At 50.1% G+C, this 23218-nt stretch overlaps 1 protein-coding gene across 4 annotated transcripts in view; it reads right to left on the bottom strand.

Moving 5' to 3' along the window:
* Positions 1–23218, bottom strand: part of NR6A1 (nuclear receptor subfamily 6 group A member 1) — a 73232-nt gene that overhangs the window by 42807 nt on the left and 7207 nt on the right. For all 4 annotated transcript variants that reach the window (XR_014004247.1, XM_081179765.1, XM_081179766.1 and 1 more), the window contains exons 2-6: positions 21305–21346; positions 21093–21149; positions 13844–14074; positions 9479–9534; positions 6507–6664 (exon numbers count right to left, since the gene is read on the bottom strand). Coding sequence is in view for 3 of the 4 variants with exons in the window: in XM_081179765.1 (XP_081035891.1) it covers positions 6507–6664; positions 9479–9534; positions 13844–14074; positions 21093–21149; positions 21305–21346 (544 nt within the window). In the remaining variant the exon portion in view is untranslated. The remainder of the gene's footprint in view (positions 1–6506; positions 6665–9478; positions 9535–13843; positions 14075–21092; positions 21150–21304; positions 21347–23218) is intronic.

Raw genomic sequence — 23218 nt, 5'->3', positions numbered from 1 at the left:
TGGGAGTCAAACGTGGCCCTCTAGCTGTGTGGGGACTACAATTCCCATCTTCCCTGACCACTGCTCCTGGGAGCTAAGGATGATGGGAGTCAAACGTGGCCCTCCAGCAGTTTGGGGACTACAATTCCCATCTTCCCTGACCACTGCTCCTGGGAGCTAGGGATGATGGGAGTCAAACATGGCCTTCTGGCTGTTTGGGGACTACAATTCCCATCATCCCTGACCACTGCTCCTGGGAGCTAGGGATGATGGGAGTCAAATGTGGCCCTCTAGCTGTTTAGGGACTACAATTCCCATCTTCCCTGACCACTGCTCCTGGGAGCTAGGGATGAATGATGGGAGTCAAACGTGGCCCTCTAGCTGTGTGGGGACTACAATTCCCATCTTACCTGACCACTGCTCCTGGGAGCTAGGGATGATGGGAGTCAAACGTGGCCCTCTAGTTGTTTGGGGACTACAATTCCCATCTTCCCTGACCACTGCTCCTGGGAGCTAGGGATGATGGGAGTCAAACGTGGCCCTCTAGCTGTTTGGGGACTACAATTCCCATCTTCCCTGACCACTGCTCCTGGGAGCTAGGGATGAATGATGGGAGTCAAACGTGGCCCTCTAGCTGTTTGGGGACTACAATTCCCATCTTCCCTGACCACTGCTCCTGGGAGCTAGGGATGAATGATGGGAGTCAAACGTGGCCCTCTAGCTGTTTGGGGACTACAATTCCCATCTTCCCTGACCACTGCTCCTGGGAGCTAGGGATGAATGATGGGAGTCAAACGTGGCCCTCTAGCTGTGTGGGGACTACAATTCCCATCTTCCCTGACCACTGCTCCTGGGAGCTAGGGATGATGGGAGTCAAACGTGGCCCTCTAGTTGTTTGGGGACTACAATTCCCATCTTCCCTGACCACTGCTCCTGGGAGCTAGGGATGATGGGAGTCAAACGTGGCCCTCTAGCTGTTTGGGGACTACAATTCCCATCTTCCCTGACCACTGCTCCTGGGAGCTAGGGATGATGGGAGTCAAATGTGGCCCTCTAGCTGTTTGGGGACTACAATTCCCATCTTCCCTGACCACTGCTCCTGGGAGCTAGGGATGATGGTGGTCAAACGTGGCCCTCTAGTTGTTTGGGGACTACAATTCCCATCTTCCCTGACCACTGCTCCTGGGAGCTAGGGATGATGGGAGTCACAAGTGGCCCTCCAGCAGTTTGGAGACTACAATTCCCATCATCCCTGACCACTGCTCCTGGGAGCTAGGGATGATGGGAGTCAAACGTGGTCTTCCGGCTCTTTGGAGACTACATTTCCCATCTTCCCTGACCACTGCTCCTGGGAGCTAGGGATGAATGATGGGAGTCAAACGTGGCCCTCTAGCTGTTTGGGGACTACAATTCCCATCTTCCCTGACCACTGCTCCTGGGAGCTAGGGATGATGGGAGTCAAAGGTGGCCCTCCAGCAGTTTGGGGACTACAATTCCCATCTTCCCTGACCACTGCTCCTGGGAACTAGGGATGATGGGAGTCAAAGGTGGCCCTCCAGCAGTTTGGAGACTACAATTCCCATCTTCCCTGACCACTGCTCCTGGGAGCTAGGGATGATGGGAGTGAAATGTGGCCCTCTAGCTGTTTGGGGACTACAATTCCCATCTTCCCTGACCACTGCTCCTGGGAGCTAGGGATGATGGGACTCAAATGTGGCCTTCCGGCTGTTTGGGGACTACAATTCCCATCTTCCCTGACCACTGCTCCTGGGAGCTAGTGATGATGGGAGTCAAACGTGGCCCTCTAGCTGTGTGGGGACCACAATTACCATCTTCCCTCACCACTGCTCCTGGGAGCTAGGGATGATGGGAGTCAAACGTGGCCCTCAAGCTGTTTGGGGACTACAATTCCCATCTTCCCTGACCACTGCTCCTGGGAGCTAGGAATGAATGATGGGAGTCAAACGTGGCCCTCTAGCTGTTTGGGGACTACATTTCCCATCTTCCCTGACCACTGCTCCTGGGAGCTAGGGATGAATGATGGGAGTCAAACGTGGCCTTCCGGCTGTTTGGGGACTACAATTCCCATCTTCCCTGACCATTGCTCCTGGGAGCTAGGGATGTTGGGAGTCAAACGTGGCCCTCTAGCTGTTTGGGGACTACAATTCCCATCTTCCCTGACCACTGCTCCTGGGAGCTAGGGATGAATGATGGGAGTCAAATGTGGCCCTCTAGCTGTTTGGGGACTACATTTCCCATCTTCCCTGACCACTGCTCCTGGGAGCTAGGGATGACGGGAGTCAAACGTGGCCATTTAGCTGTGTGGGGACTACAATTCCCATCTTCCCTGACCACTGCTCCTGGGAGCTAGGGATGATGGGAGTCAAACGTAGCCCTCTAGCTGTTTGGGGACTACAATTCCCATCATCCCTGACCACTGCTCCTGGGAGCTAGGGATGATGGGAGTCAAACGTGGCCCTCTAGCTGTTTGGGGACTACAATTCCCATCTTCCCTGACCACTGCTCCTGGGAACTAGGGATGAGGGGAGTCAAAAGTGGCCCTCCAGCAGTTTGGGGACTACAATTCCCATCTTCCCTGACCACTGCTCCTGGGAGCTAGGGATGAATGATGGGAGTCAAATGTGGCCCTCTAGCTGTTTGGGGACTACAATTCCCATCTTCCCTGACCACTGCTCCTGGGAGCTAGGGATGATGGGAGTCAAACGTGGCCCTCTAGCTGTTTGGGGACTACAATTCCCATCTTCCCTGACCACTGCTCCTGGGAGCTAGGGATGAATGATGGGAGTCAAATGTGGCCCTCTAGCTGTTTGGGGACTACAATTCCCATCTTCCCTGACCACTGCTCCTGGGAGCTAGGGATGATGGGAGTCAAACGTGGCCCTCTAGCTGTTTGGGGACTACAATTCCCATCTTCCCTGACCACTGCTCCTGGGAGCTAGGGATGAATGATGGGAGTCAAACGTGGCCCTCTAGCTGTTTGGGGACTACAATTCCCATCATCCCTGACCACTGCTCCTGGGAGCTAGGAATGATGGGAGTCAAACGTGGCCCTCTAGCTGTTTGGGGACTACAATTCCCATCTTCCCTGACCACTGCTCCTGGGAGCTAGGGATGATGGGAGTCAAACGTGGCCCTCTACTGTTTGGGGACTACAATTCCCATCTTCCCTGACCACTGCTCCTGGGAGCTAGGGATGATGGGAGTCAAACGTGGCCCTCTAGCTGTTTGGGGACTACAATTTCCATCTTCCCTGACCACTGCTCCTGGGAGCTAGGGATGATGGGAGTCAAACGTGGCCCTCTAGCTGTGTGGGGACTACAATTCCCATCTTCCCTGACCAGTGCTCCTGGGAGCTAGGGATGATGGGAGTCAAACGTGGCCCTCTAGCTGTGTGGGGACTACAATTCCCATCTTCCCTGACCACTGCTCCTGGGAGCTAAGGATGATGGGAGTCAAACATGGCCTTCTGGCTGTTTGGGGACTACAATTCCCATCTTCCCTGACCACTGCTCCTGGGAGCTAGGGATGAATGATGGGAGTCAAACGTGGCCCTCTAGCTGTTTGGGGACTACAATTCCCATCTTCCCTGACCACTGCTCCTGGGAGCTAGGGATGATGGGAGTCAAACGTGGCCCTCTAGCTGTTTGGGGACTACAATTCCCATCATCCCTGACCACTGCTCCTGGGAGCTAGGGATGATGGGAGTCAAACGTGGCCCTCTAGCTGTTTGGGGACTACAATTCCCATCTTCCCTGACCACTGCTCCTGGGAGCTAGGGATGAATGATGGGAGTCAAACGTGGCCCTCTAGCTGTTTGGGGACTACAATTCCCATCTTCCCTGACCACTGCTCCTGGGAGCTAGGGATGATGGGAGTCAAATGTGGCCCTCTAGCTTTTTGGGGACTACAATTCCCATCTTCCCTGACCACTGCTCCTGGGAGCTAGGGATGATGGGAGTCAAACGTGGCCCTCTAGCTGTTTGGGGACTACAATTCCCATCTTCCCTGAGCACTGCTCCTGGGAGCTAGGGATGATGGGAGTCAAACGTGGCCCTCTAGCTGTTTGGGGACTACAATTCCCATCTTCCCTGACCACTGCTCCTGGGAGCTAGGGATGATGGGAGTCAAACGTGGCCCTCTAGCTGTTTGGGGACTACAATTCCCATCTTCCCTGACCACTGCTCCTGGGAGCTAGGGATGATGGGAGTCAAACGTGGCCCTCTAGCTGTTTGGGGACTACAATTCCCATCTTCCCTCACCACTGCTCCTGGGAGCTAGGGATGACGGGAGTCAAACGTGGCCCTCTAGCTGTTTGGGGACTACAATTCCCATCTTCCCTGACCACTGCTCCTGGGAGCTAGGGATGATGGGAGTCAAACGTGGCCCTCTAGCTGTTTGGGGACTACAATTCCCATCTTCCCTGACCACTGCTCCTGGGAGCTAGGGATGATGGGAGTCAAACGTGGCCCTCTAGCTGTTTGGGGACTACAATTCCCATCTTCCCTGACCACTTCTCCTGGGAGCTAGGGATGATGGGAGTCAAACGTGGCCTTCCTGCTGTTTGGGGACTACAATTCCCATCTTCCCTGACCACTGCTCCTGGGAGCTAGGGATGATGGGAGTCAAACGTGGCCCTCTAGCTGTTTGGGGACTACAATTCCCATCTTCCCTGACCACTGCTCCTGGGAGCTAGGGATGATGGGAGTCAAACGTGGCCCTCTAGCTGTTTGGGGACTACAATTCCCATCTTCCCTGACCACTGCTCCTGGGAGCTAGGGATGATGGGAGTCAAACGTGGCCTTCCTGCTGTTTGGGGACTACAATTCCCATCTTCCCTGACCACTGCTCCTGGGAGCTAGGGATGATGGGAGTCAAACGTGGCCTGCTTTAACGTTCTCCCTTCAGCTCTTCTAGAGGGAAGATACAACAAAATACCGATCGAACAAAGATTATGTCCCTGTAACAGCAACGAAATAGAAACCATTGGGCATGTCATCTTATACTGTCCATTATATCGAGACTCAAGAAAAGAGCTGATTGAGCCGATTCTGAGGAAAATACCTCGTAGTACAGACGACACCTATATCAGACACCTCTCAGCTGACAAAGATCCCAAAATCAACAGGCCTGTGGCGAAGTACTGTTGCATTGCAACAAGAATAAGACAAGCAATGATGATAGTTGAAATTGCAAACATCGAAGGAACGATAACAAACAGTAGTGACATTTGAATTGAATCCTTAAAACCTTAAAAGGCGACACCTGGTCATAAACATAAGTACCAATTTTGTGATTTGGCCATATCTCCACTGTTATCCATAGTACAATAGTACTTAGATTGACATATTTTATTTTATAAATTGCTTGCTGGTCATTGACCGTATTAAAGATATTTGATTTGATGGGAGTCAAACGTAGCCTTCCGGCTGTTTGGGGACTACAATTCCCATCCTCCCTGACCACTGCTCCTGGGAGCTAGGGATGATGGGAGTCAAACGTGGCCCTCCAGCAGTTTGGAGACTACAATTCCCATCATCCCTGACTGCTAGGGATGATGGGAGTTGTAGTCCAGAAAAGAGCTGGAGGGCCGGCTTGGGCCATGCCTGATCCCTTGGCCCTCCAGCTGTTTGGGGACTACAGTTCCCACCATCCCTGACCCACTGGTCCTGCGAGCGAGGGACGATGGGAGTTGTAGTCCAGACAGCAGCTGGAGGGCATCTGGCCCGCAGTGCCCTATACCAGGGGTCTGCAACCTTTAAGACAAAAAGAGCCACTTGGACTGAAGAAAAAAACAACTGGGAGCCGCAAAACCATTGCAACATTTAAAACAGTGGGGAGTGTCGAGGCACACAATGCGCCTCCTCCCCTCACTAGTATCCACCGCGGAGCCGCGGCAAAGGTGTAAAAGAGCCACATGCGGCTCCGGAGCCGCGGGTAGCTGACCCCTGCCCTATACGGTTCACGAAACAAAATCAAAATATAAAACTGCATTTATATTCAGTGTTAGCCGCCCTGAACCCGGTCTCGCCTGGGGCATTAATAAAAATTTATTATTTATTATTATACAATTATTATTATATTTATTAGTGGGTTTATATATTATAAACCCAAAACATTACCACCACAATTTGTTATTTCCCCGGCCACTCTGGGCAGCCCCATGTAATCAGCATAAAAACATATAATCAACATGAAAACCCCTCAAATCACCACTTTATTAACTATTATTATTAACAATAATGTATATAAAACCACAAAATACCTAATCAAAATAAAAACGACCCAATAGCCCCCCCAAAACCCACTGGAGACCGGTCTGAGCATCTTCCCCCAGCCCCCCACCTTGAAGACGGTAATCGAGACCCCCGGGTACATAAATTTAATAATGTTAATAATCAACATGCCGATTGCTACCGGGCCTGAGTGCGAGAACTGCCTCCTAACCCCCCGACTCCCGCTCTCGTCCGGCCCGAGAACCTTTCCCCGCACCCCCCCCAGCGTCCCACCTTGACGACGGCGTTGAGACGGGCGAGGGCTGGTTGCTCTCCGAGACCCCATTTCCAGGGGAGCTGTTGTCGCTGTCTCCGTTGTTGCTCCACGAGATGTTGGCCTCGCCTTCGAATTCCTGCCCAGACATGATCCTCTCGATCTCCTCCTCAGAGATCTGCGGGGAGAAGGAAAGGAGGGACACGCACACGCCCCGGCCTTTACTCAAGCCGCCCCCTCCAAGGGTCGAGCGGCCCCTCCGCGGCTAGCAAGCCGAAGGGAAGAAGGGGTTCTCAGGGCAGGACCCCCGCTGCTGTGCCACGCCAGCTCCCTGCCAGCCTCTGAGCTGCTACCCTGTGGAGCGAGGTGTGCTCAGCGCTCAGCCGATGACACCCTTTGCCAGAAGGCTCCTCCTGCTCTCTCACCAGTCAGCTCAAGTGGGTGTTTATTCCAGCAACGGCCTTGCAAGGGCCTTAGCAACGTCCCTCCCAGAAAGCTCCTCCTGCTCTTACACCTGGCGGCTCAAGCGGGTTTTTATTCTAGCAACGGCCTTGCAAGGGCCTTAGCAACGTCCTTCAGACACTGTAAGGCTCTTGCAGCAAAACGATATATATATATATATAGCACCTAGTTTTTGGAGGAGGAAAACAAGAAAAAAATATTCTGAATCTCAGAAGCCAGAACAGCAAGAGGGATCGCTGAGCAGTGAAAGGAGCAATCCCTCTTGCTGTTCTGGCTTCTGGGATAGCTGCACAGCCTGCATTCGCTCCATAAGAAGCACACACATTTACTTTTTAGGAGGGAAAAAGTGAGTCTTATAGAGCAAAAAATACGGGGTGTGTATATATATAGAGGGAGAGGGAGGGAGAGGGAGAGTGTTTTGCTGCAACGACCTTACAATGTCCCAAGGGTAATTGCACGAGTATTTTCTGCCAGGAACTGGCTTTTTTGGGGGCTGCTTATCTACAAATATACAGCCATACCGTTACAGCCGCTTCAGGTTGCGTTTTTTCGGGTTGCGGACCGCCGGAACCCGGAAGTACTGGAACGAGTTACTTCCGGGTTTCGGCAGTCGCGCAGGTGCGGAAGTGCTAAATCGCACTTTGCGCATGCACAGAAGTGCCGAATCGCAACCCACACAGACGCTGCAGGTTGCAAACGGATCACATTCACAACCCGAGCGTCCACTGTATAGTTTTCTCTGCTGGGAACTGGCTGTTTTGGGGGCCGCTTATCTACAAATAACATTTCTTACAGATTTTTAAACGATGCCTTTCTGCTAGCGTGCGGCTAAAAACACAGAACAGAAATTTGAATCCCTTTCATGGAAATGAATTCTCTCCCCTGATCGCTCCAAAAATTGCAGGCCCCCATCAGCTCAGACGTTACCCAGGAAAAAGGGGGCAGCCGGACCACCTCTCTGGGGACCCCCGTTACCTGGATTCTCCAGCCGTGCCTTGTGGGGAGAATCCGCGGCACAGCTTGACGGAGGGTGAGGCCAGAGACTCCCCAAAGGTGCCGTTGCACATTGCCGCCGCGGCCCCCGCCCCTGAAAAACACCGCAGCCTGGCATGAGCCTTTGGGCGCCTTCTCTTGGCCAGGACCTAAACTGCCCGGAGTTTCGCAAGACCTGTCCGGGCAAGTCACCCCACCCGCCAAGCGGACGTTCCCCGGGCGGCTTCGGAAACTGCGGCGCAGCCAGCTTTCTGGAGGGCTCGGCACGGACCAAAGGGCTGGTGCTGGCTTTGGGAGGAGCAGCTCCCGGGGGGCTGGCTGGGGCGGGCAAGGGCGGCAGGACCGGGAGGCAGGAGCGCCGACGCGGCCCAAGGTCTGGCCGCCAGCAGCGTTCTGGAAAAGGGCGCCCTCCCCGACCCAAGCGCACACAAACGGGGGGAGGCGGCGAGAAAATGTGCCAACCGGGGAAGGCTTGGTGCTCTCCTGTGGCCCTCCCAATGTTGGGGCCTACAACTCCCAGAATCCCTAGCTAATGGGAGCAGCGGCAAGGGAGGATGGGAATTGTAGTCCCAAACTGCGCTGCCAAATACAGCAGTTTTTCCCAAGGAGATCAGGACAAAAGGGATGAGGAGGTGGAAGAGGAACCAAAACAGTTTTATTAACAAATAAATGGAAGATGGAATTAAGGATGAACAACCGATCTTCTCCCAAAGACAATGGCTCCCGGGCACCCAGGACAAGCCCATGAATGGAACCGGGCAAGGGATAAGAATGTTGTCCTGGTTTCTAATCTGTAATTGACTTCCGACTTCTGCTCAATGATTGAAATGAAGACATCCACAACTTTAGTTTGAGTTTGCAATCTCTATTGGAGTTTGTAATCCTTGTCAGAAGGTGTACTTTTGAATGGATTAGTTTTTGTTCCTCTCGACTACTGATTTGCTTTTCTTCCTGGACGTCATCAAGGGCACCCAGGACCCTAAGATGGAATCAAGACAGAGCGGCTGAGAGTCTCCCTGCAGCCGGCACAGAAGAACCCAATCCTTCGGGTGAGGGTCTTCCACCTCTTCTGGACATTCTTATCCCTTGCCCGGTTCCGTTCACGTGCCTGTACTGGGTGCCCGGGAACAGTCAACTTTGGGAAAAGATCGGTCGTTTGTCGTTAATTCCGTCTTGGGGTCTGGGGCTGACCCAGATTGACGCCGGATGCCCTGGATGACATCAAGGCAGGCTATAAAAGCCGCAAGGTGGGAGGGGCTTCTACCCAAATCAAAGGACCCGATGGTGGGAGACCCGACGGCTGGGGTCTCTCTCCTGCTGCTCTACCTGGGGGGCTCTGGGCAGCTGAAGGGGAGATTGGGTAGCCCCTGCCGGGTAGGTTTTGTTAATAAAACTGCTTCGCTTCCCCTTCCGCCTCCTCGTTCCTTTTGTCCCGATAATCCTTGGAAAGAGCTGCTCTATTTGGCAGCACGCGAACATCGGGAGGGCCGAAGGTTTTGGGGGGTGCCTACTTGAGAGAAACCCAACGGCCGCTCACCTGGACAGGTCCGATGCTCTTGTTCCTGCCTCCGGGCATGCCATCTTCGCGAATTGCTTGAAAAACAAGAAGGCAGCGAGAGCAGATGGTTAGGGACTGGCCCACGGGCACCCCGGCCTCCCCCCGCCCGTTGCCACCGGAGGGGCGGGCGGGGTGGGCCACCCGGAAAGGTTGGGGGTGCCTGATTTAAATGGATAAGGAACCACAAAGGGGGGGGAGGGAAGCCTAATACGCATTAGCATTAGAAGTCTGTGACCGCGACAAAAACGGAAAATAAATTTATATATATTTTTAATTGTAAAGAAGTCAAAATGGCGCTCAGAGGCGCCGAAGGGAAAGGCCAAGAAGCTGGGCTGAAGCAGGAGAGGAAAGGCAGGCCGGAAGGCAAGGATCGTCTCCCTGGCACAGGGCCCATAATTCCCAGATTTCAGTTGATCCGGCCAACGGATCCTTGGAAGAGAAAGCGGAGGAAAAGAATGGTGCCTGTAAATTTCAGATTTCCGAAATCCGAGAGTTATGGGCACCATTCTTTCACGCCGGTTTCTCTCCCGAAGATCTGTTGGCCGGATCACCTGAAATTCAAGAGAAATCGGCGCGAAAGAATGATGCCCATAACTCTCAGATTCCGGGGGATCCGGCCAACGGATACTCGGGAGAGAAAGCAGAACGGAAGAATGATGCCCGTAACTCTCGGATTCTGGGGATCCGGCCAATGGATCCTCGGGAGAGAATTGGAGCGAAAGAATGGTGCCCATAACTCTCAGATTTTGGGCGATCCAGCCAACAGATCCTCAGGAGAGAAAGTGGGGGCGGTTTGGCCTCTGCCTGTGGGCCAGTGAACCAAGCAGGCTCCCCCTAGTGGTTGCGCTCTAGGACTGCGGCTGCTCTCTCCCCAGCCGCCGCTGCCCCCCAATCCTGCGCCCCTCGCCCTTCGGTCCTGGCCAGCACAGCCCTTCGGTCTCAGCCGCAGCGGCAAACGACCCCGCCCAAAAAAGCCCGGCGCCCCGGGAGGGGAGACAATCCACTTCACAGCCTTTCGCACGCAGCTCCCGATCCCCTGCCCCTTTTTTGCGGGGGGGGGGGACTGCGGCAACGAAACAACGCGTGGGTTTCGCTTCCACGCCACTCCCTGCGAAACGAGAAAGGGCCTCTGGGTTCACATCCAGGACTCGGCTGCAAGGCAAGGGTTTTAAAGCACAATATACAAAGGGGGCACTAATAATAATAATGATAATAAAACATTTTATTTATACCCCGCCCTCCCCAGCCAAGGCCGGGCTCAGGGCGGCTAACAACCAATAATCAAAGCAAGTGGATTGAAATGCAACCGAAAAAACAAGATTGAAATGCAATGTTAACACATTAATGTTTTAATCACTAGAGCTAGACAGGGAGCTATACAAAACTCAACTTCTTTTTCAAAATGTTTCAGAGCTTTTCTTAAAAAAAATTGTGCGTAGATGCCACTATATTTCTTTGGACCTGGAAAGACCTGCTAAAAGGGTCTGGGGGAATCTTTTTTTTTCTTAGGACCTAGGAAGACCCCTGCTAAAAGAGTTTCTGGGAAATCTTCCTTCCTTCCTTCCTCTAAATTCTCAACAACAGAACCCCCTCGGCAGACATTAAAAATCCACTTCACACTCCAGCCCGGCCAGATAAAACCAAAGGATCAGTGTCAGGAAATAAGGTTGGGAAAGGGGGGAGAAGGAAAAAAGGAAGCAACATGACGGCATCAAACACAGCAAATATATACCGTGTTTTCCCGTGCATTATAAATTATAATAATAATAAATTTATACCCCACCCTTCCTGGTTTAAAAAACAGGCTCAGGGCGGCTAACAACAAATACAAAACACTGTGACTTAAAATGTGACTTAAAAACAGCATATAATACAACATAAATGCAGCATCAATATCAAGAAAATTCAAAAATTCGGGGGTCTTTTTTGGGGGGGTGAATCTCAGTCCATAGACATCAAATGATCGCCACGGCTAACCGGCCAAGTTGGTCCTACTGGGGCCAGCAAGGAGACCAGGGAAGAATTTAAATGTGGGGTCTCAGAAAGGGTTTCTTCATAGAAGGATCAGGCTAATTCAAACTGAAGGCCAGGTGTAATAGCTCTGTCTTACAGGCCCTACCTAGTCTCGTGGGACAGAGCGTTCCACCAGGTCAGAGCCACCACTAAAAAGGCCCTGGCCCTGGTGGAGGATAATCTGGCTTCCTTAGGGCCTGCAACCTTTAAGCTATTCTTATTCATGGACCTTAGGGTCCTCTGCAGGACATACCAGGAGGGGCAGTCCCGTTAAGCATGATGTTCTCTCCTGAATTTTTTGAGCAAAAAAAAAAAGGGGGGGGTTAGTCTCCTATGCAGTTTCCGTCAGCAACTTTTGAGGGCCACTGCCCCACCAAAAGAAGCCTTAACAACTTTGAAATCGCCCCAAGGAAGAGCTTGGCAGCTCTGGTGACCTGAAAAATGCAGATTTCTTAATTTGGGGCCTCGGTCAAGTGTATCGGAAGGAGCGTCTCCACCCCCATCATTCTGCCTGGACGTCCAGCGCAAAGGGCCTTCTGGCTGCTCCCTCGCTGTGAGAAGCCAAGTTACAGGGAACCAGGCGGAGGGCCTTCTTGGTGGTGGTGCCCGCCCTGTGGAATGCCCTCCTGTCGGATGTCCAAGAGAACAACAACTACCAGACTTTGAGAAGACATCTGACGGCAGCCCTGTTTAGGGAAGCTTTGAACGTTTGATGGGTTATGGTATTTTAATCTTTTGTTGGAAGCCGCACAGAGTGGCTGGGGAAGCCCAGCCAGATGGGCGGGGTATCTGTAATAAATTATTATTATTATCATATATTATCGGGCACAAGAGCAAGGGGCTCCCCAAAGGCCCTGGGGCGAGTCCTCCACAGAGGGCTCGATTAGGAAACTCGGAGGACGTGCACTGAGCTACCTCCACGCGACGGTCGCCTCCAGACTAGATTATTGCAACTCGCTCTACGTGGGGCTGCCCCTGAGACTGTCCCAGAAACTCCAGCGGGTGCAGAATGCCACGGCGAGAATCCTTATGGGTTCCTCGTCGCAGGATCACATTCACCCGGTGCTATACCAGCTGCACTGGCTCCTGGTGGAGGACAGGAACGGGTTCAAGGTGCTGGTTTTAACCCTTGAAAGCCCTATATGGCCTAGGACCGCCTCTCCTGGTATGTCCCATGGTCCTCAAACAAAAACATCTTGGAGGTCCCGAGCCACAGGAAGGCCAGGCTGGCCTCGACCAGAGCCATGGCCCCAATCTGGGGGAACGCTCTGTCACAAGAGACTAGGGCCCTGCGGGACTTGACATCTTTCCGCAGGGCCTGCAAGACAGAGCTGTTCCACCAGGCCTTTGGCCGAGGCACAGCCTGACCCCCTCCTTTGGCAATCCTCACAGAACTCTAGCCCAATGGTGGCCATTAATTTGAGTTTAGAATGATTTTAGAATGCTGTGTGGCTTTACAGTTGTTAGCCGCTCTGAGCCCGGCTTCGGCTGGGGACGGTAGGATAAACCGGTTTTTCACTCCATAAGACGCACCTAGTTTTTAGAGGAGGAAAACAAGAAGAAAAAAATTCTGAATGAAACAGCGGATGTATGATTTTGGTGGTTCATGCTGTGGCCACAGACATGTGATTTGACGGTGAGTTTGGGGTAGCCCAATGCAAAAATCCTGAGGATCCATGTGGATCCGTGCTTATGGATCCATATTTTTGCACCATTGCAGCTCCAGGAAACAGTGGATATGTGATATTTTTGGTGCAGGCTGTAGCCATGGACATGCTATGTGATCTGGTGGTAAATTTGGGGTGACCCAGTGCAAAAATCCTGAGGGTCCGAGGGCTTTCATCTCCCCCCCCTCCCAGGCGGCCTCCTTTATCGCTAGTCCCTTATCTCTCTCCTGATCCCACCGACCAGCTGCTTCCTTTCAATACTCCCTTCTCCCCTCGTTTGCCTTAGCTAGAGCATTTTTGCTCCTCCTTTTTGCCTAATTTCTTTCCTCATTGATTTAGCCTTCCTGTATCCTCTCCTTGCACTTTTGCTGTCTTTACCTTCCCCCCCCCCCCGCTTCCCAGGCAGCCTCCTTTATTGCTAGCGTCCCTTATCTCGCTTCCGATTGGTGGCTTTGTTTCAACACCCACTTCACTCTTTCAAAAAAAAAAATAAAAAAATAAAGCACGACCTGCTTTTTGCCCGCGGTCAATTCGGCTCCAGGGACCATAAGGCGCACAGACATTTCCCCTTACTTTTTAGCGAAAAATACCGTAAATAAGATCTTATTATTATTATTACCACCTCCGAGCCCAGCCCAGCCCCCGGCAATAACGCCCAAGGTACCTTTGCGATTCATGCCCATCTGCAGGCACTTGAGCAGGCGGCAGTACTGGCAGCGGTTGCGCTGCTTGCGGGACATGACGCAGTTCTTGTCGCGGCTGCACCGGTAGACCCTCTTGTTGCAGATGCTGCGCTTGAAGAAGCCCTTGCAGCCCTCGCAGGAGATGATGCCGTAGTGGAGGCCAGTGGCGCGGTCGCCGCAAATCAGGCAGGTGCGCTGCTCTGCCCGGTCGCCTGCAGGGGGGGGAGGAAACCGCAGCGGGTGAGACGCGGGGACAAGGAAGCAGAGAAACGAAGGGGACGTGGGGCAGTTTTAATAATAATAATAGTAACAATAATTATAAATTTTATTTCTACCCCGCTCTCCCCAACCAAGACCAGGCTCAGGGCAGCTAACAACCAATAAAAAACAAGTTGATTGAAATGCAACTTAAAAAACAAGATTAAAACACAACGTTAAAATGCAGCCTCATCACAGGAGCACAGCACAGTGTGAACAGCTCAGGGAGACAGAACAGGATTAGGAGATGCTGCAAATCCACATTTGGCCACTGAGGGGCAGTCGAGCATTATATTTGAGGACAAATTGCTTGTAAGAACCTTGCAGCAATAGAGTCTTTGAGCATCTCTATAGGAAAGACCTTAAAAAACAGAGACATCACCTTGCCAGCAAAGGTCCGTATAGTTCAAGCTATGGTTTTCCCCGTAGTGATGTATGGAAGTGAGAGCTGGACCATAAAGAAGGCTGATCGCCGAAGAATGGATGCTTTTGAATTCTGGTACTGGAGGAGACTCTTGAGAGTCCCATGGACTGCAAGAAGATCAAACCTCTCCATTCTGAAGGAAATCAGCCCTGAGGGCTCACTGGAAGGACAGATCCTGAAGCTGAGGCTCCAAGACTTTGGCCACCTCATGAGAAGAGAAGACTCCCTGGAAAAGACCCTGATGTTGGGAAAGATGGAGGGCACAAGGAGAAGGGGACGACAGAGGACGAGATGGTGGGACAGTGTTCTCGAAGCTACCAGCATGAGTCTGACCAAACTGCGGGAGGCAGTGGAAGACAGGAGTGCCTGGCGTGCTCTGGTCCAGGGGGTCACGAAGAGGCGGACACGACTAAACGACTAAACAACAAGAAATAGGAAAGACCAGCTGTAGCTCCAGTCTGCAAAACGGAACATTTAAATGATGGCTGTATGTCTCCCTCACCCCTTCTTTGGCCTGTTATATATTTTTTCCTGAAGCCTTAAACTCTGGCAAGCAGGTTGACAGCAGGTTTCAGCTGGGGGCCATTCCCCACCTGGGGAGGCCAAGGGACCTTCTGCATTCAGGGGCAGACCGGGAGAGGCGGTCCAGGGGACCTAGGCGCAGGTTCGAAATGGGCAGGGAGATTCGGTTCAGGGCAGGGGTAGGCAAACGGTCCAGTAGTGCCTTCGAAAGCAACTACCATATTTTTTGCTCCGTAAGACACCTTTTCCTCCTAAAAAGGAAGGGGAGAGGTCTGTGCGTCTTACGGAGCAAATGTGGGGTCCGTCACTGGCTCCCTTTCCGGCCCCCCGCCCCTTGCCCAGGCCTCCATTGTTGAATGTTTTTCTCCCCCCCCCCCAAGGTCATAGCTGGAATCACACGGCACCAAGTTTCCTATCAATCGCTTGCAACACGGCTGGAATATATCTATTTCCAACAGGAGGTGGAGGGGAGAAAAGATTTAATATGGTGAGCTTTTGCTTTAGCCTTTGCTATTGCAGTACACAGATAGTGTGTGGAGAATAGTCGTAGCTGGAGAAGCAAAGCTACAGGGAACCAGGCAGAGGGCCTTCTCGGTGGTGGGGCCCTCCCATCAGATGTTAAAGAAATAAACAACATTTAGAAGACATCTGAAGGCAGCCCTGTTCAGGGATGTTTTTCATGCATGACATTTTCATGTAATTTTGGTGTTTGTTGGAAGCCGCCCAGAGCGGCTGGGGAAAGCCAGCCAGATGGGCAGGGTACAAATCATAAATAAGTATTATTATTATGGGCAGGGTACAAATAATAAATAAGTATTATTATTATCATCACCATCACCACCACCACCACCATACGGCACAAAGTTTCGTATCGCTCGCTCGAAATACAGCTGGGATATATTTATTTCCTACAGGAGGAGGAGGGGGGAAAATAAGGTTTAATATGACGAGTTGTCGCTTTCGCCTTCGCTATTGCAGCACAGATAGGTGTGTTCCGATTTGGTGTTTTCCTCCTAAAAAGGGGAAATGTCTGTGCGTCTTATGGAGCGAATGTGGGGTTGATCGCTGCCCTTGCTCAGGTCTCCATTGCTGAATTTTCTGCAGATGGAGGCAGTTTTCTTCCCCGCGACACACAACCGGCTGATTAGATTATGTCTGGACAAATGTAAAAATATTTGAAATATCTATGTATTTTGTTGGTGTTGGTATATTTGAAATGAAAACTTAATAAAAAGCATTTTTTTAAAAAAAAAAATTATGTCCGGAGGGGATGGCAGAATTTTCCGAATATTCATGGGGGAAACGTCGGAGGGGATGGTAGAACGTCCCTATTTTCATGGGAGAAACATTGAAGGGGATGGCAGAACGTCCCTATTTTCATGGGAGAAACGTCGAAAGGGATGGCAGAACGTCCCTATTTTCATGGGAGAAATGTCGAAAGGGATGGCAGAACGTCCCTATTTTCATGGGAGAAACATCGGAAGGGATGGCAGAACGTACCGATTTTCATGGGAGAAACGTCGAATGGGATGGCGGAACGTCCCTATTTTCATGGGAGAAACGTCGGAGGGGACAGTGTCTGAATATTCATGGGAGAAAGGTCGGATAGGATGGCAGAACGTCCCTATTTTCACGGGAGAAAAGTCAGAGGGGATGGTAGAACGTCCCTATTTTCATGGGAGAAATGTTGAAAGGGATGGCAGAACATCCCTATTTTCATGGGAGAAACGTCGGAGGGGACAGTGTCTGAATATTCATGGGAGAAAGGTCGGATAGGATGGCAGAACGTCCCTATTTTCACGGGAGAAAAGTCAGAGGGGATGGCAGAACGTCCCTATTTTCATGGGAGAAATATCGGAAGGGATGGCGGAACGTCCCTGTTTTATGGGAGAAACGTCGGAGTGGACGGCAGAACGTCCCTATTTTATGGGAGAAACGTCGGAGGGGATGGCAGAACGTCCCTATTTTCACGGGAGAAAAGTCAGAGGGGATGGCAGAACGTCCCTATTTTCATGGGAGAAATATCGGAAGGGATGGCGGAACGTCCCTGTTTTATGGGAGAAACGTCGGAGTGGACGGCAGAACGTCCCTATTTTATGGGAGAAACGTCGGAGGGGATGGCAGAACGTCCCTATTTTCATGGGAGAATCGTCGGAGGGGATGGCAGAACGTCCCTATTTTCACGGGAGAAAAGTCAGAGGGGATGGCAGAACGTCCCTATTTTCATGGGAGAAAAGTCGGAGGGGATGGCAGAACGTCCCTATTTTCATGGGAGAAAAGTCGGAGGGGATGGCAGAACGTCCCTATTTTCATGGGAGAAATATCGGAAGGGATGGCGGAACGTCCCTGTTTTATGGGAGAAACGTCGGAGGGGACAGTGATTGAATATTAATGGGAGAAAGGTCGGATAGGATGGCAGAACGTCCCTATTTTCACGGGAGAAAAGTCAGAGGGGATGGTAGAACGTCCCTATTTTCATGGGAGAAAAGTCAGAGGGGATGGCAGAACGTCCCTATTTTCATGGGAGAAAAGTCAGAGGGGATGGCAGAACGTCCCTATTTTCATGGGAGAAATATCGGAAGGGATGGCGGAACGTCCCTGTTTTATGGGAGAAACGTCGGAGGGGACAGTGTCTGAATATTCATGGGAGAAAGGTCGGATAGGATGGCAGAACGTCCCTATTTTCACGGGAGAAAAGTCAGAGGGGATGGCAGAACGTCCCTATTTTCATGGGAGAAATATCGGAAGGGATGGCGGAACGTCCCTGTTTTATGGGAGAAACGTCGGAGTGGACGGCAGAACGTCCCTATTTTATGGGAGAAACGTCGGAGGGGATGGCAGAACGTCCCTATTTTCATGGGAGAATCGTCGGAGGGGATGGCAGAACGTCCCTATTTTCACGGGAGAAAAGTCAGAGGGGATGGTAGAACGTCCCTATTTTCATGGGAGAAACGTTGAAAGGGATGGCAGAACATCCCTATTTTCATGGGAGAAACGTCGGAGGGGACAGTGTCTGAATATTCATGGGAGAAAGGTCGGATAGGATGGCAGAACGTCCCTATTTTCACGGGAGAAAAGTCAGAGGGGATGGCAGAACGTCCCTATTTTCATGGGAGAAATATCGGAAGGGATGGCGGAACGTCCCTGTTTTATGGGAGAAACGTCGGAGTGGACGGCAGAACGTCCCTATTTTATGGGAGAAACGTCGGAGGGGATGGCAGAACGTCCCTATTTTCATGGGAGAATCGTCGGAGGGGATGGCAGAACGTCCCTATTTTCACGGGAGAAAAGTCAGAGGGGATGGCAGAACGTCCCTATTTTCATGGGAGAAAAGTCGGAGGGGATGGCAGAACGTCCCTATTTTCATGGGAGAAATATCGGAAGGGATGGCGGAACGTCCCTGTTTTATGGGAGAAACGTCGGAGTGGACGGCAGAACGTCCCTATTTTCATGGGAGAAACGTTGAAGGGGATGGCAGAACGTCCCTATTTTCATGGGAGAATCGTCGGAGGGGATGGCAGAACGTCCCTATTTTCATGGGAGAAACGTCGGAAGGGATGGCAGAACGTCCCTATTTTCATGGGAGAAACGTCGGAAGGGATGGCAGAACGTCCCTATTTTCATGGGAGAAACGTCGGAAGGGATGGCAGAACGTCCCTATTTTCATGGGAGAAACGTCGGAAGGGATGGCAGAACGTCCCTATTTTCATGGGAGAAACGTCGTAGGGGACAGTGTCTGAATATTCATGGGAGAAAGGTCGGCTAGGATAGCAGAACGTCCCTATTTTCATGGGAGAAAAGTCAGAGGGGATGGTAGAACGTCCCTATTTTCATGGGAGAAACGTCGAAAGGGATGGCAGAACGTCCCTATTTTAATGGGAGAAACGTCGAATGGGATGGCAGAACGTCCCTATTTTCATGGGAGAAACGTCGGAGGGGACAGTGTCTGAATATTCATGGGAGAAAGGTCGGCTAGGATAGCAGAACGTCCCTATTTTCATGGGAGAAATACACACACACACACACACACACACACACACACACACACACATATATATATATATACAGTGGTGCCCCGCAAGACGAATGCCTCGCAAGACGGAAAACTCGCTAGACAAAAGGGTTTTTTGTTTTTTGAGCTGCTTCGCAAGACGAATTTCCCTATGGGCTTGCTTCGCAAGACGAAAATGTCTTGCAAGTTTGTTTCCTTTTTCTTAACACCATTAATACAGTTGCGACTTGACTTCGAGGAACAACTCATAGAACGCAGTGTACATAGTAGCCTTTTTTGAGGTTTTTAAAGACTTTGGTAATTTTTGAAGCTTTTCCAAAACTTCTTTTGCAACCATTTGGTAAGTTAAGCTTTTAAAACTTTTTTGGGGGGGTTGGATTTTGGGTTGGGGTGTTTGGAATTCAAGGACTTGGTGTTGGGAAGGGGTTTGCAAGAATCTGGAAGCTTGTTGTGTGTTTTTTTCTGCATTTTTATGATTTTCTGTGACCATTGGGCCACTCTGCTGTTTATTTAAAAAAAATCTGGGTTTGAATTTCTGTGTGCTGGGTGGCTGGGGGAACAGTTGGGGAGGGGTTTGCAAGTATCTGGAAGCTTGTGGTTTTTTTTCTGCATTTTTATGATTTTCTGTGACCATTGGGCCACTCTGCTGTTTTTTTAAAAAAAATCTGGATTTGAATTTTGAAATGCTCTTTACAGTATGTGTGACTTTAAAGAGCACTTAATAACTTAATACACTCTTGTTGTACCAAATTTGGCTTTGTTTGGACTTTTTTTGACCATAGGAACGCATTAATTGCTTTTCAATGCATTCCTATGGGAAACCGTGCTTCGCAAGACGAAAAATTAGCTAGACGAAGAAATTCGCGGAACAAATTAATTTCATCTTGCGAGGCACCACTGTGTGTGTGTGTGTGTATGTATATATACATATATACATATATATATATATATACACACACACACACACACACACACACACACCGTGTTTTTCGCTCCATAAGACACACTTTTTTCCTCTTAAAAACTAAGGGGAAATGTCTGTGCGTCTTAAGGAGCGAATGTGTGGTCCTGGGGCTTCCTCAGCCTGCCCTGACAAGCTCAGGGAGCAGCGGACAGGTTGCGCGCAGCCTGCCCGCTGTACGCTGAGCCGCTCTTTGGGGCTGGCTGGGAAAACCCCGGACTTCCCCCTAAAGGCCCGACAAGCTCAGGCTGCGCACGGCTATGGCAGATGCCAAGACAGCCAGTGGGATGGATCCCGCTCGCTGTCTTGGCTTCTTTGCTCTTTGGGGCTGGGGGGGGGGACCCGGGCTTCCCCCGGCAGCCTCAGAAGCTCTGAGAGAGGCTTGATTACCCCCTCTAAAAACTAGGTGCGTCTTGTGGTCCGGTGCGTCCTATAGAGCAAAAAATACGGGGGGGGGGTGTATACACACACACATATACACACACACTACATACACATGTACATATATATGTGTATATATATACATATATATATATACACACACATATATACATATATAAACAACCACACACACATACACACACTACACACACACACACACACACAAACATACACACACACACACACATATATATATATATATATATACACACACACACACACACACACACATATACATACACAAACACAGATATAGATATATACACACACACAAAAAAAAAAAACATATACAGTGGTACCTCGGGTTAAGTACTTAATTCGTTCTGGAGGTCTGTTCTTAACCTGAAACTGTTCTTAACCTGAAACTGTTCTTAACCTGAAGCACCACTTTAGCTAATGGGGCCTCCAGCTGCTGCCGCACCGTCAGAGCAAGATTTCTGTTCTCACCCTGAAGCAAAGTTCTTAACCCGAGGTAATATTTCTGGGTTAGCGGAGTCTGTAACCTGAAGCGTATGTAACCCAAGGTACCACTGTATACACACACACACGTATATGTATGCTTGTGTGTGGAAATCCCTGGTTCTCCTGGGCAAGAAAAAGGAATATACTCACTGCTGGCATTCAAGGGAAGCACAGAGGAAGGGGAGTTCATCGGTTCAACATCCGTAGCTAGGGAGAGAAAGGAGGCAGGGTTTGAAATGCTGTTCCAATAATAGTAATAATAACAACAATATATTTATACACAATATTAAAACGCAGTAATGCATCAAACATTAAAAGCTTCCCTAAACATTTCCCCTAAAATAAGACGTGTCCGTACTTACTGGGAGGCGGGTCGTGTTCAGTAGGTGGCTCCCGGTAGAAACCTGGGGGGCAGGAAAGAGATGCGTCATGGGTTGGTGCTATAAGCAAGGATAATAATAATAATTTATACTCTGTCCATCTGGGCAGCTTCCAAAAAAAGATTAAAATACAATAGTCCGTCAGACATTTAAAGCTTCCCTAAACAGGGCTGGCTTCAAATGTCTTCTAAAAGTCTGGTAGTTGTTTTTCTCTTGGACATCTGGTGGAAGGGAGTTCCACAGGGTGGGAGCCACCACCGAGAAGGCCCTACTGAGAAGACCGCTGTTTAAATTTATTTATTATTATTATTATTATTATTACTATTATTATTATTATTACTATTATTATTATCCCCTCCCCCCCGTTGTCCAAGTTGCATCCCCAATTATTCTTGCCCTCTTCCGAAATTTGCCGACTTCCCGTAAAATACCCCTCACCTCTTTTTCTGGGGGGGGTAAAAGCCCCAATGATGACGATTAATTAAAATTCCTTACCGCCCTTACCGAAAATCACAGGCGGGTTGACAATATAAAACATCCCACATCCCATGCCCTTTTAAAATGTGAGGGTTTTTTTTTGGGGGGGGGTTGCTGTTTATATTTTGTGTATTTAGTGGGGGTTTTTTTGGTTTTGTTCTGTGAAGCGCCCTGAGAACTCCTGCTATATGGCAGTACAGTGGTACCTTGGGTTAAGTACTTAATTCATTCCAGAGGTCCGTTCTTAACCTGAAACTGTTCTTAACCTGAAACACCACCTTAGCTAATGGGGCCTCCCACTGCTGCCGCACCACTGGAGCACGATTTCTGTTCTCATCCTGAAGCAAAGTTCTTAACCTGAAACACTATTTCTGGGTTAGTGGAGGCTGTAACCTGAAGCGTATGTAACCTGAAGCGTATGTAACCTGAAGCGTATGTGACCCGAGGTACCACTGTATTTAAATTCAAGAACAGGAATAATAATTTAAGCAATGAAAGTAAAATAACAACAGCAAAACAACAACCACAATAAAAGAAAAGGCTTCTTCTTGTGTTAGAGGAAGAGGAAGAGAAGAAGGAGGAAGAAAAAGAAGAGGAGGAGGACGAGAAAAGGCTTGGTGTTGCCACAACAGAAAAGTCTTCTTCTTGTGTTGCCACAACAGAAAAAGAAAAGATTTGTTCTCGCGTTGCTGCAAGAAGAAGAGGAAGAAGAAGAGGAGGAGGAAGAGGAAGAAGAGGAAGGGAAAGAAGAAGAGGAGGAAAAAGAAAAGGCTCAGTATTGCCACAACAATAAAAAAAGTCTTGTTCTCCTGTTGCCGCAACAACAGCTTCATTCTCCTGTCTCCCGTCTCCCCCCGCCCCCGGTCTGGACCACTAGCGGAGGAGACCAAAGGAGAGACCCCAGATGACCACAGGGTCCAGGGTTCGAGTGAGTGGAGACAGTCAAGTTGCAACAGAAATTCCCCCCCACACACACAAATTGGGTGAAATTCAGCCGGAAACACAAGCCGCCCGGCCTCCCCTGGCCCTACTCGGGAGTTGCGGGGGGGGGGCACCACTCAAGGTCTGCAAAAGTCAATTTGCAAAGGGATAGAATAATTTCATGTATAACTTGGAATACTTAATGTGATTGGATTGGATTGTGAAAATGAAAAACTGAACAAAAATGATTTTTTTAAAAAAATAATTTCTACAGTACTTGTTTTTGAGTTTCCATTGAAACGAGGCCGTATTTGAATGTTTTGATGTTTTAATGTTGTATTTTAATCTTGTTTTTAAGTTGCATTTCAACCAACTGGTTTTTCTATCGGGCGTTAGCCCCCCTGAGCCTGCTCTTGGCTGGGGAGGGCAGGGTACACATAACAAATATTATTATTATTATTGAATGTCAATTTGCAAAGAGATAGAATAATTTCAGGT

The sequence above is a fragment of the Podarcis bocagei genome (assembly GCF_964188305.1).
Source record: "Podarcis bocagei genome assembly, chromosome: Z".
Lineage (NCBI taxonomy): Eukaryota > Metazoa > Chordata > Lepidosauria > Squamata > Lacertidae > Podarcis > Podarcis bocagei.
The sequence above is the reverse complement of the archived record's forward strand: the minus strand, read 5'-3'. Positions and strand labels throughout refer to the sequence as shown.